The following is a 15,769-nucleotide window of genomic DNA, read 5'->3' on the forward strand; positions in this document are numbered from 1 at the left end:
TGTCTGGCATCTCTATTTATAAAAATATGTGCACAAAATCCTGCAATGATACTCATACATTTTAATAGCACTGTGGACTACTTGGGTGAAGGCTGAAAGGGCAGTTAGGCAAAAGATATTGACATCAATGTGCATCCATCAGTGACTTTCTTGTTACTTAACATGAAATTGATAAATGTTTAGTACATTTTATAAATGAGAGCTAGAGCTACAAGAGAAAGTTGTGAAGTCCAGGGAATTGGATTTGTGGTTGTCTTTCAGTTTTTTGGGTTTTTTTTTCAATTAACTAATATTTGTTTTCTTTTTCTCACCTCCCTTCCAGCCCCACTGGAAAAAAATGATAACTGAAGCCCTTGTAACATATGTGTAATCAAGCAACTACTAATATCTTTGTCTCTTTTTAATGAGATAATAGTTGGGAAATAGTAGTTATATACATTTCTGGCATATTGGATTTTCCAGCTTCTTAGTTTCTTGTCTCACTAAGTTATTTTTTGGGTGACATATTACCCAGTCAGCAGCCAGTACACAATTCCACAAAACTAGCACCCCGACCTAGCCAACTGCAGAGGCAAGCTCTCCTGCTGTCCCTGCAGAGATCAAAGATAATTGGGAAAGTAAGGCTGCTGTGCTATCAGCTATCAGCAACAGTTTAGATTTGATTAGGGCAGCTTTTTTCTTTCCTTTAAAAAACTTTTCACTACACTCTGATAGGTTTGGTCAACAGACAGGTTTATGGGATACCAGCTGCTCTTTCAAGAACATAAAGTGTGGGACCTCCAGAGGGTTTGTAATGCCGGAGAAACTGAGCAAGACAGAGATTAGAGACCAATTCAATAGTTTATTAAATGGAGAGAAATACTGGGACCAATGTGTCCATGTTTGCTCCCAGGGCTGGACTAGACTATTACCTCAAAGAGTCCAGCATTAAGTATCAGAAGGCAAGCTTTTTAATAGGATAACAAGAACAATGACATAATGAGGGGGGTACCTGGAGGGGGATAACCTAATGGAGGGGGGAGGCCCCTAGGATGACACAATGGAGGGAGGTTACTGATATTCTAATGACATCTAAAATGGATAAAACTTTATCCAGTCAAACATTAAGGAATGTCTATAACCTAAAGATATAAAACTTTTATCTCATCAACCATTTAAAAGAGAATGATTATAGCCTGGGGTTTTGGGGCAGAGCAACTGAGATAGACCTTTATCTCATCAAACATTAAGAGGGAAAGGTTATAACCTGAGGCAGAATAACTAAATAGGACAATGGGGAAACTAGGTCAGGACATCAAAAGGGAACTATGGCACAACAGGTTGTGACTTCGGATGCTGTACTGGGCTCCCCTCCCCCCCAATGTTGGAAAACACATGCCTGATGGGGACATGTCTTTGTTGCTTAAAGAAGTGAGAAAGGTCCTTAAGACAGTTCTGGACAGTTCAGTGACAGAATCAGGCTGCCCCTTCTACCTTATCTTTAGAAAGATTGCTAATCATCTCTCTAGAAGCATTATCACTGTGGGTAGATGCCAGACAAAAGAGAATGGTTAGGAAGAGAAGACAGGAATTGGGGTTGAAGTAGAAATTGAGAGAGAGAAGGTAGTATGACCTTTATCTCATCAAGAGTCTTTAATCCTGAGGGAAGGGCAATGGAGACTGGATCTGTGAATTCATTAGTATAGGGAGCTCCTGGGTGAGCCAACTCTACCTTCTCAGCTACCTTGTTGTGTTAGAGTTGCCTAGAGCATTTGAGAAATTATGGGCTTTGCCCAGGTTCTCATAGAAATGTGTCAAAAGATGAAACTTGAGCCCAGATCTTTTGGAGCAGTTAAGTAGATGCAATGATGGAGTGCTGGGTCTGCTGTCAGGAAGACTCATCTTCCCAAGTTCTAACCTGTCCTCAGACACTTTAATGGCTGTGTTACTCTGGGCAAGTCACTTCACTCAATTTGCCTCAGTTTCTTCATCTGTAAATTGAGCTATATGGGGTCATGAAGAAATGACTGAACACATACTTCCTAGCTCTGAGGCCAGTTCTATTCCGTTATAGCAGGATATGTTTTCAAATGTGCACTTAAAACAATAACCTATAATAGAAATTGTTTGCAAGTTTTTTGTTTTTTTACTTGTCCTTATCTACTTCCTCTTTTCATATTAGAATATTCCACTGACTCCAAAGTGTACCAAATATCATCTTCTTCTCCCTTTTAAAAAGCCACATAATGATCCAGCTGATTGGTGCAGCTTGATCTGAGAAGCTGGGATTGGTGCAGCTTGGTCTGAGAAGCTGGATGTGAGCTTGGTGTGGAGGCTTAATGGAATGAGAAGGGATTGCCAGGCTTTTTTTCTCCATCATACTGGGGGAATTTGGGTTTGCTGCTGCTGAAAAGAGCATTGGATTAGGAGTCAGGAGATCTAGCTTCTGGAATTTACTATGTGACCTCAGGGAATTTACATAATCTTTTTATGTTTAAGTTTATAAAATGAAGACTACCTCTTGGCTAGGAAGCAGAGTTTTGTGCCTCTTTATGCATATATCCTTCTCCTTTGGCAGAAAGATAGAAATAGATGTCTATATAGATATAGATAGAAATACAGACAATAGATATACATACATAAATATGTAATTATATATAGAGGTATATGATACATTGGCTACTGTGGGATTAGTAAGTGCTATTTATTAAGGTGACTTTGGTTCCTAGTACATTATCAGGGTCTGTGTTTTGGGAAGATAATAACTGTGAGAGGAGAGAACAAGAGGGTATGGAGTAGAACAGCATTTTAAAGAAAAGACCTCTAGAGGTTTTAGATTTGCAAATAGAGAAAAGCTTTTAGCCCCTATACTTGTTTGTGGGATAGAATACTAGAGATTAGAAGTAATAACTTGATTCTGATAGGTACTTGCTGAGCTGTTACCTCTTCTTGGCAGAGAGTGGTTTGCCATTTCCTTCTCTAGCTCATTTTGCAGGTCAGGAAACTGAGGCAAACAGGATTAAGTGACTTGCTCAGGATCACACAGTAGTATCTGACATGAGATTTGAACTCAGAGAGGAATCTTCCTGACTACAAGCCCAGCACTCTGTTCACTATGCACCTAATTTTCCCTTTGCTGAGCAACACTCCCCTGTAAGTGACTTGTATCCCTTTAAAAAAAATATATGCCTGTGGTATAGGTCTGGTCTTTATTGGACTGTCCATTTTCCTTTTAATTGACTGCTACTCTTGGAGTTGGATAATACAATCACTGTTACATAGGTATATATATTTTTGATGCCTCAAAAGAACTTTTTAATATTTTCTTGGAAGAGATTAAGTAGGAATGGAAACTTAACTCACTTAGTCATAGGTAATCTTGCTTAACCACTATAGCTTTTCATTCCAGAGTACAAATATGTCTGTTGTTTTCTTTCCCTTTCTCACCTTGGCTTTCTTTTTCTTCCTCCATCCTCTCTTCCCTCCTTTATTTATCCCTTGGTTCTTCTTATTTTTTGACCCTTTCCCTGTCTCCTTCGTTTTTGCCCTCTTCCACAAGCTGGTAACTGGGTAGATACAAAAAAAAGAATAGCAACCCCTTGGGCTCTCTTTATGTAATTAAAGGACTGAGCTATCTTCATGGCTAGTGTTCTATTTAGGACAATACAAATGGTACCTGTAGAATTAATGAGCTGGGGACATTTAGATAACAAATAGTACAAATTTATGTTATACATTACTTTATAGTATATAAAGCATTTTCACATTATTTGATTTTTGCCTGCAACCTGTACACGGGAAAATATTCTCATTTTACAGGTGAGAAAATTGGGACTTAATGAAGGTAAAATGACTTGCCCAGTATCATGCTTCTAGTGAATAGAATCAGGTCTAGAATAAAGGTATCTTTATTTACACAAATAGAGTTTAGTAGATTCTTTTTCAGTTATGTTACTTGTCATGTTAAAAAAAAAATGCAGCACTTATGGTTCATCAGTAAACATTTATTGTCTATTTGTTTCAGATACTGCATTAAGCTGGGGGTGCAGTACCAAAAAAGAAAGCCATTCCCTTCCCTTCAGTTGCTTATGATCTAACTGGGGAAGATAACACACAAAAGCTGAAAGAGGGTGGGGGAGGTATCAGAAGTGTAGGAAAGGGTGGATAAGCCCCAGAATCATACAGCCACCTGAGAAATGAGACATTCTAAGCAAGCTCCATCCTCCAATATTAGAGATCGAAGGTAGTGATGAGGTGGGATGCCAGTGTTGTTGGGTCCTTCAGAATAATGAGTTTTGTCCAATGATAACCAGCATAGGAAGTTGTGGAAAAGTTGGAGAAGTCCCAAAGTAGAACAACTAGGGAGGAATGAAGACTTGACTGACATCTTTGAGCCAGCTTGATGGGAACTTATCCACAGATTGGCTGCCAAGGTAATGAGTTTTTGGATGCAGTGCTTCTGGAAGACCTTCAGAACCTGGCCTTGTAGAAACAGTGTCCACCCTGATGGGAGTATTGGGTCATTGATGGGCTTTTTCTGGAATAAGCAAATTGACCAGCATATAACTGTGCTGATGCACCTACCCCCAGTTCCCTGACTCCTATCCTTACTGCTGCCTCATACTTTTCAGACTGAAAGGCCTTTAGCTTTCTGGTGTTTCCATTGCAGTGGGCTGCATAGCTAAGGTACTCTTACACAGGGTCCTTGGGTCAGTTAAGATTAGGGGATTTTTGGAGGAGCCTGGTTTGTGCAATCCCATCTGAAATCCATATTCTTTGTCTGATGGCAAAGTTTTGAAGAAATCTGTCCTAGATGGGAAAATTGGGACCCTGGGGTGTGTTAGATAAAGGCAGGAAACCCCTTCTTGGGTGTTACAAGCTTAGCTGTACTAGCAGGAAGAGAGCAACGTATGCTGGTGAGTCAGAGGGCTTGGAAATTGGAGTTGTCAGTTTGTGAGCATGTGGGATTTGTGTAAGTTTACTGCTTTTGTTTCTTTCAGCAGTACTACAGTCTTTGGAAACACAAATCTGGCAACCAGATCCTCCACATGGTCTAATCTCTTGTGTTTTGAGTTGACAAGGCAGATCTCCCAGTTGCTTCCCATTGTGATATATGCTCCTATTAAATAACTTTACATTTCAAAACTATTAAGTTTCCAATCTAATTATGATTCTACACTGTAATTAACTCCCACCTCTCAAAAACAAGGCTTTCTGCCATTTAATTTTTTACTTTTGATTTCAAAAACCTAGGAAAAGATAGAATCTTTTCAGTCATCTGGTAGAAGACATGTATAGCGATGTTTCTGGTCTTACAATACTTGACAGCAGGGAGGATGGGAAAAAATATCTTGAAGTGATTTATTTGGAAAAGGAGTTATTCAGGTTTTTATTTTAAACTTACATTATATTTAAGAAAGTTATCCATAAAGCTGTGTTTATCCAGGCATTTCTTGAAGAGGCTGTCCTTTTAGGAAATAATAAAGTTATAATTTTGTATGGAAAATAGGTTTTCCTTTTTTGAATCATATATTGAAGTTGAAGGCAACTAAGATTCTCCATGAACTTTTTCTGATGAATGGTACAGTCATTTTGACCCCTAAGGAGGACTGAGCTAATTTAGACACTTAATTTAGCTCTAATTAAATGGGCTTCCTCCTTTTTCATCAGATACCTGTTTGTTCCCTGGCCAGTTTAAAAGAATAAGTTCTAGATATGACATTTTGAAAGTGATGCTTTGAGTAGCTGCATTTAGCACAGAGATTGGCACCTTTTCAACAGTGGGATATTTGTTACCCATTCTTGGAAAAGTAGGCTAGGAGCAAAGAGAAATTGCCCCTCTCCCACATATTGACCAATTAGCTAGTATCACTTTTTAAAAAGGCAAGTGTACCTGATATTACTTGGGGGGGGGGGGGAGGGTAATGAGCCTATTTTACCTCGCCTACTTTAATTTCTGTTATTTTAAGCAGATATAAACCTTTCCAACACCTAGCAGAGATTACCCATACTGGAATTGGGGGATGGAGTGGAAAAAGTGGGATTTTTTTGGACTTGGTTGGGATCCTATATTGGGGGATTTTGAGCAACAGGGTGGTTGAAAGCACTGTATTGGAAGGTGAAGAGAGAGCCTTTATAATTGAAACCTTTTGGACTTTTTGTTACTTTGCAGATTAAAGCCCAAATTAACATCCTTAGGGATTATACAGTTGGCTCATTAGTTATTTCCTCTGGAATATTTCTAGGTTGGAGTAGACTTCCCTTGATGAATTAATTCTACACATGAATCATCCTCTTTGTAACCTATGTTGCAGTAAGAATTTTAGGAATTTCCTTTATTAGTTCTTCTAGTGTACTATATCAGTGAAAAGAACTCCATCTACAAGGTAAATCAGCAAAGCTGGTCTGCAAATAGATGTGGTTTGATTGATATAAACAACCAGTGTCTCATTTAGTTGCTTGTTGAGGAAGAACAATATACCTAATTGGATTTCATGTGGGGTGGTCCTTAGAACACTAAATGTCTTTCAGATGTTTTGCTGTATTTTTCTTATATATAGAGACAACTTATTCTTCAAATTGTTTCTAGGTGGTTTGTTTCCTGTCGATGGAATGTTGAGGCACGCTGGCCAGCATCAGAGAGGCTGTCCAATCAGAAGGGGGCCGCTATAAAGGCTGGGCCACCTGCACCATGGGCCAGTGTGTCACCAAATGCAAAAATCCATCTTCTACATTAGGAAGCAAAAATGGAGATCGGGATCCCAGTGGCAAATCCCATGGTAAGCGTAGTGGGAGCCATCGAGATGACCATACACCAACTTGTGGGAAGCCTGGTGGTGACATCCTTGTCAATGGGACCAAGAAAGCAGAGGCAACCTCAGAGTCATGTCAGTTTCCAACATCATCTGGAGATGCCAGAAGGGATCCTGAGTCCAACACTGAGGAGTCGTCCCTGCAGAGGATGGAGGAACTGTTTAGACGTTACAAGGATGAGCGGGAAGAGGCGATTTTGGAGGAAGGCATGGAGCGCTTCTGTAATGATCTGTGTGTTGATCCCACAGAATTTAAAGTGCTGGTCTTGGCTTGGAAATTCCAGGCTGCTACTATGTGCAAATTCACAAGGTTAGTTAGAAATACTTTGGATTGGATTAGAAGGTGGGGAGGGTGAGAAGAGAGTCTAAAGGGAGCTACTATAAAGAGGCAGAAGGAAAAACTGGAACGGAATGTGGGAGATTTAGATTCAAGCTTAGTTCTTTATTTCTTGGCCATAGGGTCATGGGTAAACCATATTCCATATTGCTGTTTTATCTCAAGGATTTCTTAAATTTCTTAAATTGCTATGGGACGAAGATTAATAAACTTATTTTGTTCTCTCTTCTGCATCTTGCCCTCTTCAATTTGATAATTCATAAGAGCCTCAGATGGAGATTCTCAAAGATTAAGCCAACAGAATCTAAGTTGAAGATCTGCAAAGATGAAAAGTGCTCAGTTTTGGCTTTCCCAACTGACGCTTTTTAAATTTAATGTTCTCTAATTTTGAGCAGTTAGTGGAAATAATGATCCACTATCAGCTGTACAACTAGGTGGTGTAGTGGATAAAGTGCTGAGCCGGGAGACATAAAGATAAAATTCAAATTTGGCATCAGACATTTTTTAGCTGTGTTTTCCTTGGCAAGTCTATTATTATTATTATTATTACTTTTTATTGACAGAACATATGAATGGGTAATTTTTTACAACATCCCTTGTACTCACTTCTGTTCTGAATTTTTCCTTCCTTCCCTCCACCCCCTCCCCTAGATGGCAGGCAATCTTATACATGTTAAATATGTTATAGTATATCCTAGATACAATATATATATGCAGAACCGAACAGTTGTTCTCTTGTTGCACAAGAAGAATTGGATTCAGAAGGTAAAAATAACCTGGGAAGAAAAAAATGCAAGTAGTCCAAAATTGATTTTAAATGGGGTGTAGTAATAGCACCTATCTTCCCAGATTATTGTGAGGATTAAATGAGATAATAATTATAAAATGCTTAGTACAGTGCCTGACACATAGTAGTTTCTTTCACTCCCTTTCTTTTCTGTCCTTTTCTCCTTAGCTCGGACAAGATGGCGAGGTTCCCCAAACTACAGTTTCTTTCAACCCCTAAAGTTTCTTTCAACTCTTGAACCTATAGACTAAGAATGAACAGTTTATTTGAAGTTACTGACAGGGAGAAAAGTTATGTAGTATTCTCTAGTTCCTAGAGATTATCTCTCTAGACTAATACCATATCTCTTTAAGGAGCAGGGATAATTGCAAAATGACACCATCTATCACCAGGGTATCCATGGTAGTTCTTGCCATGCTCTTTTTCATGATATTCCCAGTAGGAAGGGAAGTTCAGAGACTGTACTTGCATGTACTGAACTATACTGAGTGACTTCACTAACAATACTAATTCCACACTTATCCCTTCTGGGGATCTAAATGAAAATGCAGACCATTTCTTTTCATATCAAAGGCTCTGAATTAGTTGGTCTTTGGATTGCTAGGGAGCAAGCACCTAGCAAACAAAATCTTGGCTATTGAGGTACTTCTGACTGTCTCTTTTTCTCTTTATATCTTTAGTCAGGTCATCGTCATCTATGTTCTCTTCTCTTTGCTTCATGTTCTCTCCCTCTCCCTCTCTTTCTCCCTCCCCTTTCCTCTCCCCCTTCTTCTCTCCCTTTCCCTCTCCCTGTCTCCTCTCCCCATGGGTAGTTATTAGCATGTTTGTTCAGATGACTTCTGAGTCTACATTGATAACCTTTAATTTTTCCTGATCTCCAGACATTTTCATTGTATTTTAACTTCCCTATTTCTGTCAAGAGTGCCATGGTTCTTGTCATCTAGGTTTGAAACCTTATTCTTAATTGACATATCTATTTACCTGACAAAACCCTATTGATGTTACCTTTACAAAATCATATACATTCTTTTCTCTCCACTCACACAGTTACTGCCTTAAATTAGCCAATCACTGAGCATCTATGAATCATTTACTATGTATCTCAGGTATTGTGCTGAATATTCAAAGAAAGACAAATAATAGTTCCTTCTTTTGAGGAGATCACAGCCCTTGATGACTTCTTGTCTGAATTATGTAATACCCTCCTAATTTTGTCTTCCTATCTTCACTTTGTCTTCTCTGCAATTCATTCTCCACACACACCTGCTAAATTGATCTACTTGAAAACATAGGTGTGACCTTGTCATTTCCCTGCAGAAGAATCTTCAGCAGTTTATTGTCTCTGAGGTGAAGTAAAAATGCTTCTGTTTGCCATTTAAAGTCTTTCTCTATCTGGCTCCAATCTGTCTTTCCAGGCTCTTTTCATGTTACTCTTTCAAGCATGTTACACTCAAACAGATTCACTTGATATTTTTCAGTATACACAGTATTCTATCTTTCATCTCTGTCATATTGACCTCCACTGTGGGAATGCATTTCTTTCTTCTGCTTTGTAGAAACCTGTAATTCAGCATTTAGCTTTCCTGATGCCTCCAGTTAATGTTTTCTATCCTCCCCGTTCATATTTATTTTGTATATATAATTCATATTTGCTTATTATCTGTGTATATGTTGTTTGTACCTAGTATGGAAGTCAGGAACTGTTTTCTTTAGGTTTTGTATCCCCATCCTGTCTTGCTTAATAAATACTTATTGAGTTAAATTAAATTCTGTCTTGAAGTGATCTTTTAATGGAAAATCTGAATGTGTTTTGATTGATGCCTTTTTTTCTACTTCCTTTTATAGGAAGGAGTTTTTTGAAGGCTGCAAAGCCATAAGCGCAGACAGCATCGATGGGATTTGTGCTCGGTTCCCCAGTCTCTTAAATGAAGCCAAACAGGAGGATAAGTTCAAGGATCTCTATCGATTTACATTTCAGTTTGGCCTGGACTCTGAAGAAGGGCAGAGGTCACTGCATCGAGAAATAGCCATTGCCCTTTGGAAGCTCGTCTTTACCCAAAACAATCCCCCTGTATTGGACCAGTGGTTACACTTCCTAACAGAGAACCCCTCGGGAGTCAAAGGAATCTCCCGAGACACATGGAACATGTTCCTAAACTTTACTCAGGTGATCGGACCCGACCTCAGTAACTACAGTGAAGATGAGGCCTGGCCTAGTCTCTTTGATACCTTTGTGGAATGGGAGATGGAGCGAAGGAAAAAGGGAGAGGAGTCAAAATGTCTGACAACTTCAGACACAGAGAGTCTGTGTCAAGAGGAGCAGACTTACCAGTATGTGTGAGCAGCCGGGACAGAACCACCTGCTGTCTGTTGACCTTCAGCCAGTGGAGAACTGGGGACTTTCTGGAAATTACTGAGGATCCGGATATTTTCTACTTTACACCTTTCTCTGCCTTGTATTTGAAAGGGCTCTAAAATGCTGTATCATGTTTTAGGCACTTTCTTCATTTTTGGTTATTCTTTTTAAACATTTTTTTGGTCCTGAAATATTTGACCCTGGCTACATGTTGTGTAATTTTTTTTTAAGCCTTCAGATAGAATGAGTCTGCCATTTCTTGCACAATTTAGATTTTTTTGGGGGGGTGGGAGGGTTAGGTTGAATTAACATTACAAAATGATACAGTGCCAGATCTCAGTTTTGCATACTACATTTTTCAGGGCAGGTCTGTACTGTGTGTAGTGCTGTTTACATGGTTGAATTTAGGTTGTAATAATTATTTTACAAGATTTACACAGAGTTGAATAGCAGTGTTAACTGTTAACCACTTTGCGTCAATTTCCAGACAATTTGAAGCTCTAAAAACAAAGGAAACGATTTGCAGTCTGGTGAAATCCTATTTTAAGCTAATTCATTAGAAACCCTAATTTTTTTCCCCCTGTTCATTCCTTCCCTCTCCCATTGCATTACATAGTTTATTCATCGACATGCTGTGCCTGTCATTCAAGTGAGCGGTTTCTAATACATTGTACTAAAAACCACTTAAGCGTCAAATGCAGAGAAAGCAGTGCTACCTCAGTTTTGCTGGAAGTAGATCTCTTTGATAGTTTTCTGTCTTTGATGAAGTTGATGTATTTTCATGTTCTAAGTGGAAATACTTTTTTTTTATTTGACTCGGAGCCAAAGGTTCTGTTCCCCATGGTTGGCAAACTGTGCCCACTGGCCAACTAACTTGAAGGAAAACTGTGGTATGGAGCTCTGCTTGAATTTTTATTTTGATCTCTCAAGTATCATCAGCTTACTTGTCTGGCAAGTGCAGGAAGCCCAGGTTGGCCTCAATGCTGCCAAACAAATGTTTGAAAGTGTGTTTAATGGTTAAACTCTTATGCCCTCTCCCTTCTTGCTGCAGCAATGTTGTCACCTGACCCAGTGAGTTATTTATTATCTTTTTTTTTTTTTTTTTTTTTAATGTTGGGCTCATTTGGGGTGACGTGATGACTGTTTAGGTTTACATAAATTTTCTCCTCCTCTGAAATTTCTTAGGGTCATTGCCTGTTTAAACTGGTTTGTAAAAAGGGAAGCAGCCTTTAGGGTGCAGAGTGTGTTGGGGGAGGTGAGAGTGTGGAATGAAGGAGGCTTTTTAAAGGCTGTTGAAGGAGCCTTTGAATTCTGAAATCAGAATCTGGACCATTTTCATAAAGAGGGGATGGATTCTTGTAGCTTTTTCCTTGCCCAGAACATACTGGTTGATCTTTATAATATATTTGGATAAATCTTAGGATGACTGATCTCCCAGACTGGGTCATGAGGTCCAAACCTAATCCCAGTAAAGGGATTCTCTCTTATAATTTTGATTTTAATAAACTAGTTTGATAAGGAAAAGAGGATGGCACTGGGGACTTAACAATCTGCTTCCGATGCTTTTGAACTCATACAGAAGAGAATCTGTCAAGTGAAAACTTTTTTATGCCCTTTTATAGTAAAATTTGTTTAACATTTAAGCCCATTTTCTGCCCATGGGCTACATGTCCTTTGGCTTGGGTATGGCCTAGTCATTTCTAGCTCTCACCCCCCCTTTACTAGAGAGCTTAAACTTACATCTTTGCAGGAATGATGTTTTGTGGAGTTTCTGCAGTGAATGTTTTTCTAGTGAACTTAAATCCATTTTGTATTGAAATTTTTTAGAGCCCGGAACTTGACAAGTTTCCCTTTAAAAAAAAATGGGAGAGGAAAAAAAAAAAATCTACATTTTAAAACTACCACAAAGTGAATAGATCATATTGGAGGACTAAGAATGAAGGGAATTTGGCTGATTTCCCTGGATTTGCCGCAGCTGAATCTTGTGGCTTTTTATCTAAGGCTAGCTTCACTGAAGCCCCAGCAGGTTTGGTAGGTTTTATTGCAGTTTTAAGACTGAAAAGTAGTCCCTTTGCCTGAAAATGCCAGAGTGAAGATCAGAGGGCACTTCCCATTTCAGTTTGTTTTAGAGTCTCTAATTCTTGAAGTGGAAATTTCAGGCATTGTTTGGGCAGGCAGAGGGTCATCGAATCCCACAAGCAGCAGTCCAATTGAAAGGGGTGGTGGTGAGGGAAGCCATAAGAATCCTCTAGACCTTAGAGGGACTGGATTCCTTTCCTAGCCTGAAAAGAAGGCATTCCGTATAGATGTACTGTATTATGGGTTTGTTTTTTGTTTAAGTAAAAAAAAAAAATTTTCAGAGGAGCCATTTTTTAAAAAAAAAATATTTTTAATGAACCATTCATTATAAAAATGTAACACAAAAGCAGTTCAGATTGCAAATGAGCCAGAAAATGGAGTGTTAAGTCAAGTACATGCTGTTCCTACCTCCCCATTTTGTGTCCCTATTGTACAGCAAGGAGTTAAGATGTGTGTGTATTAGCTCTGGGTTGATTGTGGTCATAAAGTTAAGCATAGGCTTTTATGTTAGGATCCCTCCCCCTTGGGAGTGTGGGTTTGCTGTTCCTTCTTTTTGCAAATGAAAAGTTCATTGCTATTAATTCTGACATGAAAATGACTTTCTCTAATGGCTGAATTGTGTTTCTGTGGAATAAGTAAAAAATAGAGTGTGTATGTGCACAACTTTGGGACACTGCAAAGACTGAGATACCTTTTACTTTAATAGCAACAGCCAGAAGTTAATGGAAGACCATGGTATTTTGGAAGCCATTAGGACCCTTTGAGTGTGGCTAATTACAACAAATTAATACATGTTGGGAAATTTGCTTTTGGCAAATTGCTTACATCTATCAGCTAGTGTTTCCTTAATTTACTAGGACACTAATATGAGAGGAAGCTTTGGCATTGATTACTTTTTCTCTTTTGTCCCTAAAAAAGTGGGACACAATTGGAATACATTGCTACCTTAGTGATAAAATACTACTCATTTTAGGTCAACCAGCCTGGCTTTCCCATCTTTCTCATGATGATTTTGCCCATGTGTATGAGTTGAGACCAGGAACTCACACCTACTAATTTTGATAAAGGAACATGTTTTAACTATTAGTGATTGGAATGTGAAATACTTGTGTTAGAAACAAACTGGAATTAAGTAGAAATACAAATGTGCAACATCCTTTGACCCAGAAAAGTTATTGAGAAGTGCAGTATTTTTAATATTACACTTACTTGGGAGAGGAACACTCTTACCTCCTTTAAAAAGGAAGGGTACAACTGCAGTATTAGGTTATCTCTGAAATGTAGCTGACCTCCCAGGTGGTGGTGCCAAAATTTGTTCCTGAGTACAGGGTGCTGGTAGGAGTGAGACCTGGCTAATTTGTTTTCATAGTCTTATGTTGTATATCCAGTTTTCCTGATAAAACAGCTGACTCTGAAGTTGAAAAGTTAATAGTGCTTTTTAGTTACAGCAAATATGTCTATTGAGAGTTGTGGCCAACCCCGAAAGCTTCTTTCTTGAGAACAGAACAAATCCTGTATTATGAAGAAGAGCAGTATCACTGATTTGCCATATTTAAAGGTTGGATCTATGGTGTCGCTGATGAGTAGAAGAGTAGAGGACAACACAAAGATAGACCCATATGTAAGATAAAGGCTGGGAGCTGATTTTTGATCCGTTATTTGCTTTGCTGTTTGTCCTATTTCTTTTATAACTGGCAAGTAACGTTTTGAATTAGACTCAGTAACTGACATAGGCCTTCCATTAGGGGAGTTTGGTAGTATCTAGACTGCTGAAATATGCCCCTCTGAATCCATCTGATCTCAACAAAGGATTACTCATTTTTATCCATCTTGTTTGTGGAGTCCAAAGCTTTCCCACAGTTGATCTTTCTTGTTACGCTGTAATTGGAGCACTCAGTCAGTGGTTCTCAAGTTGGCCTGCCCTCTAGGGTTGCCTTTCTTTGAGGAATAGCAGCTTTTGCTTTGAGCGTGTTTGGAACAAAACTCGATGTTGGCATGCCACTTGTTGCATAAATGTATGAACAGAATTGAGGTAACCCTTGGGTTCTCTTTCTGATCCAGATGCTGGATTATCATGGTCTTTTTTACAGGTCTGTCTCTGTTCCTTTGAAGCCCACCCTACATTCCACAGGTAGTATTCTTGCTCCCTTATTTTCCTTCCCCCGAAGATAAAACTCATCAGAAAAGAAAAAAAACCCACAAAACTTGGAAATTTCCAAAGGAAACTACTTAGCAATTGCTGCAGTTAATTCTTGATAAGATTTTTTTTTCTATTTTTGAGAAATTCCTTCCCAAAGCCATTCCCATTTTACCCACCTCTGCCCTGCCACACAAATTCCTTGGGGGTCTATATGGTCACTCACTTCTTAACCTGTTGCACTAATGGGCACAGTTTTGTTTCAAAGGGAAATTTGAAGCAATAGGCAACAGGGCTTGGACAAATTAGTCCTGCAAACAACTTGCCTTAATCTGTTGGGTTGATTAGTTTATCACTAATGTTATAATCCTCCACCTTTATGTATTTTTAATGGTTTTTTGATAAGTGTATCCTTTACTTCAAGGTTATACAAACTGTTGAAAAGCTACCTTTTGTGTTTTCTGCATTGTTGCACTCTTCAAATGGCCCCTTTTTAATATGTTTGTTACCTTGTTACACACATTTTGTCTTTGGTGTCTACACTATTTTTTCCCTTAAATGTATTTTATTTCAAGGTTACCTGCTGTTGAATTTAATAAATTTGTTTACTTGATTATTGCCATTAATGCAGAACAATCAGTAAAGTTGTTTTTTGAACTCTGGGCTTAGAAGAATGGAACTTGTAGGGGAAGAAGGGGAATCGCTAGCAGCAATTAAATCCCTCTAATTTCAAGGATCTGTGACTTTAGTGTATTCATCTTCCCAGAAGTCATAGATTTAGAGTGGGAAAGAACTTTAGAGGTTGCACCAGTCCAGCTCCCTTATTTTATGGAGAAAACCAAAACTGAGATAAAATGATTTTACCAGTGTCATAGAGGTAATAAATGACAAAGCTTGCATTTGAATTCACATTCTTTGACCATAGATTGTTTTCTTCCCTTTCATTGTCCCACTGCTAGCCTATACATGTTAGTAGCTTTCTCTGAATTGATCGATAGACTTGGAGAATTGTTATAAGTGGAAAATTCATCTCCCACAGTTAATTTATACATTATCACGTTAGAACAAAAACCCAGAGTCAAGTATATACTATTGTGGGAGAGCTAGCTGTTGATATACTTTAAAAAAATAGTCCTATTTGGCGAGGGGTGGGGTGGGGGGTGGGCAGGCAATCCTTTGGGACTCTGGTCCCTTTACAATGAGCTAAATGACTCTTAAGTGTCACCACCCTGGCCAGCCATCTGTAGCTGCCTTGGTCACTTCTGATGGGTGGTAGATCTAT

The 15,769-nt window shown here is 38.8% G+C and overlaps 1 protein-coding gene across 4 annotated transcripts in view; it reads left to right on the plus strand.

The window, feature by feature from the left end:
• Positions 1–15,120, plus strand: part of DCUN1D3 (defective in cullin neddylation 1 domain containing 3) — a 34,430-nt gene extending 19,310 nt beyond the window's left edge. For all 4 annotated transcript variants that reach the window (XM_031942407.1, XM_031942403.1, XM_031942412.1 and 1 more), the window contains 2 exons: positions 6,569–7,101; positions 9,761–15,120. In XM_031942407.1, coding sequence (XP_031798267.1) covers positions 6,671–7,101; positions 9,761–10,256 — 927 coding nt within the window. In that variant the 5' untranslated portion in view covers positions 6,569–6,670 and the 3' untranslated portion in view covers positions 10,257–15,120. The remainder of the gene's footprint in view (positions 1–6,568; positions 7,102–9,760) is intronic.
• The last annotated feature ends 649 nt before the right edge of the window (positions 15,121–15,769 follow it).

The sequence above is a fragment of the Sarcophilus harrisii genome, chromosome 1 (genome assembly GCF_902635505.1).
Source record: "Sarcophilus harrisii chromosome 1, mSarHar1.11, whole genome shotgun sequence".
Lineage (NCBI taxonomy): Eukaryota > Metazoa > Chordata > Mammalia > Dasyuromorphia > Dasyuridae > Sarcophilus > Sarcophilus harrisii.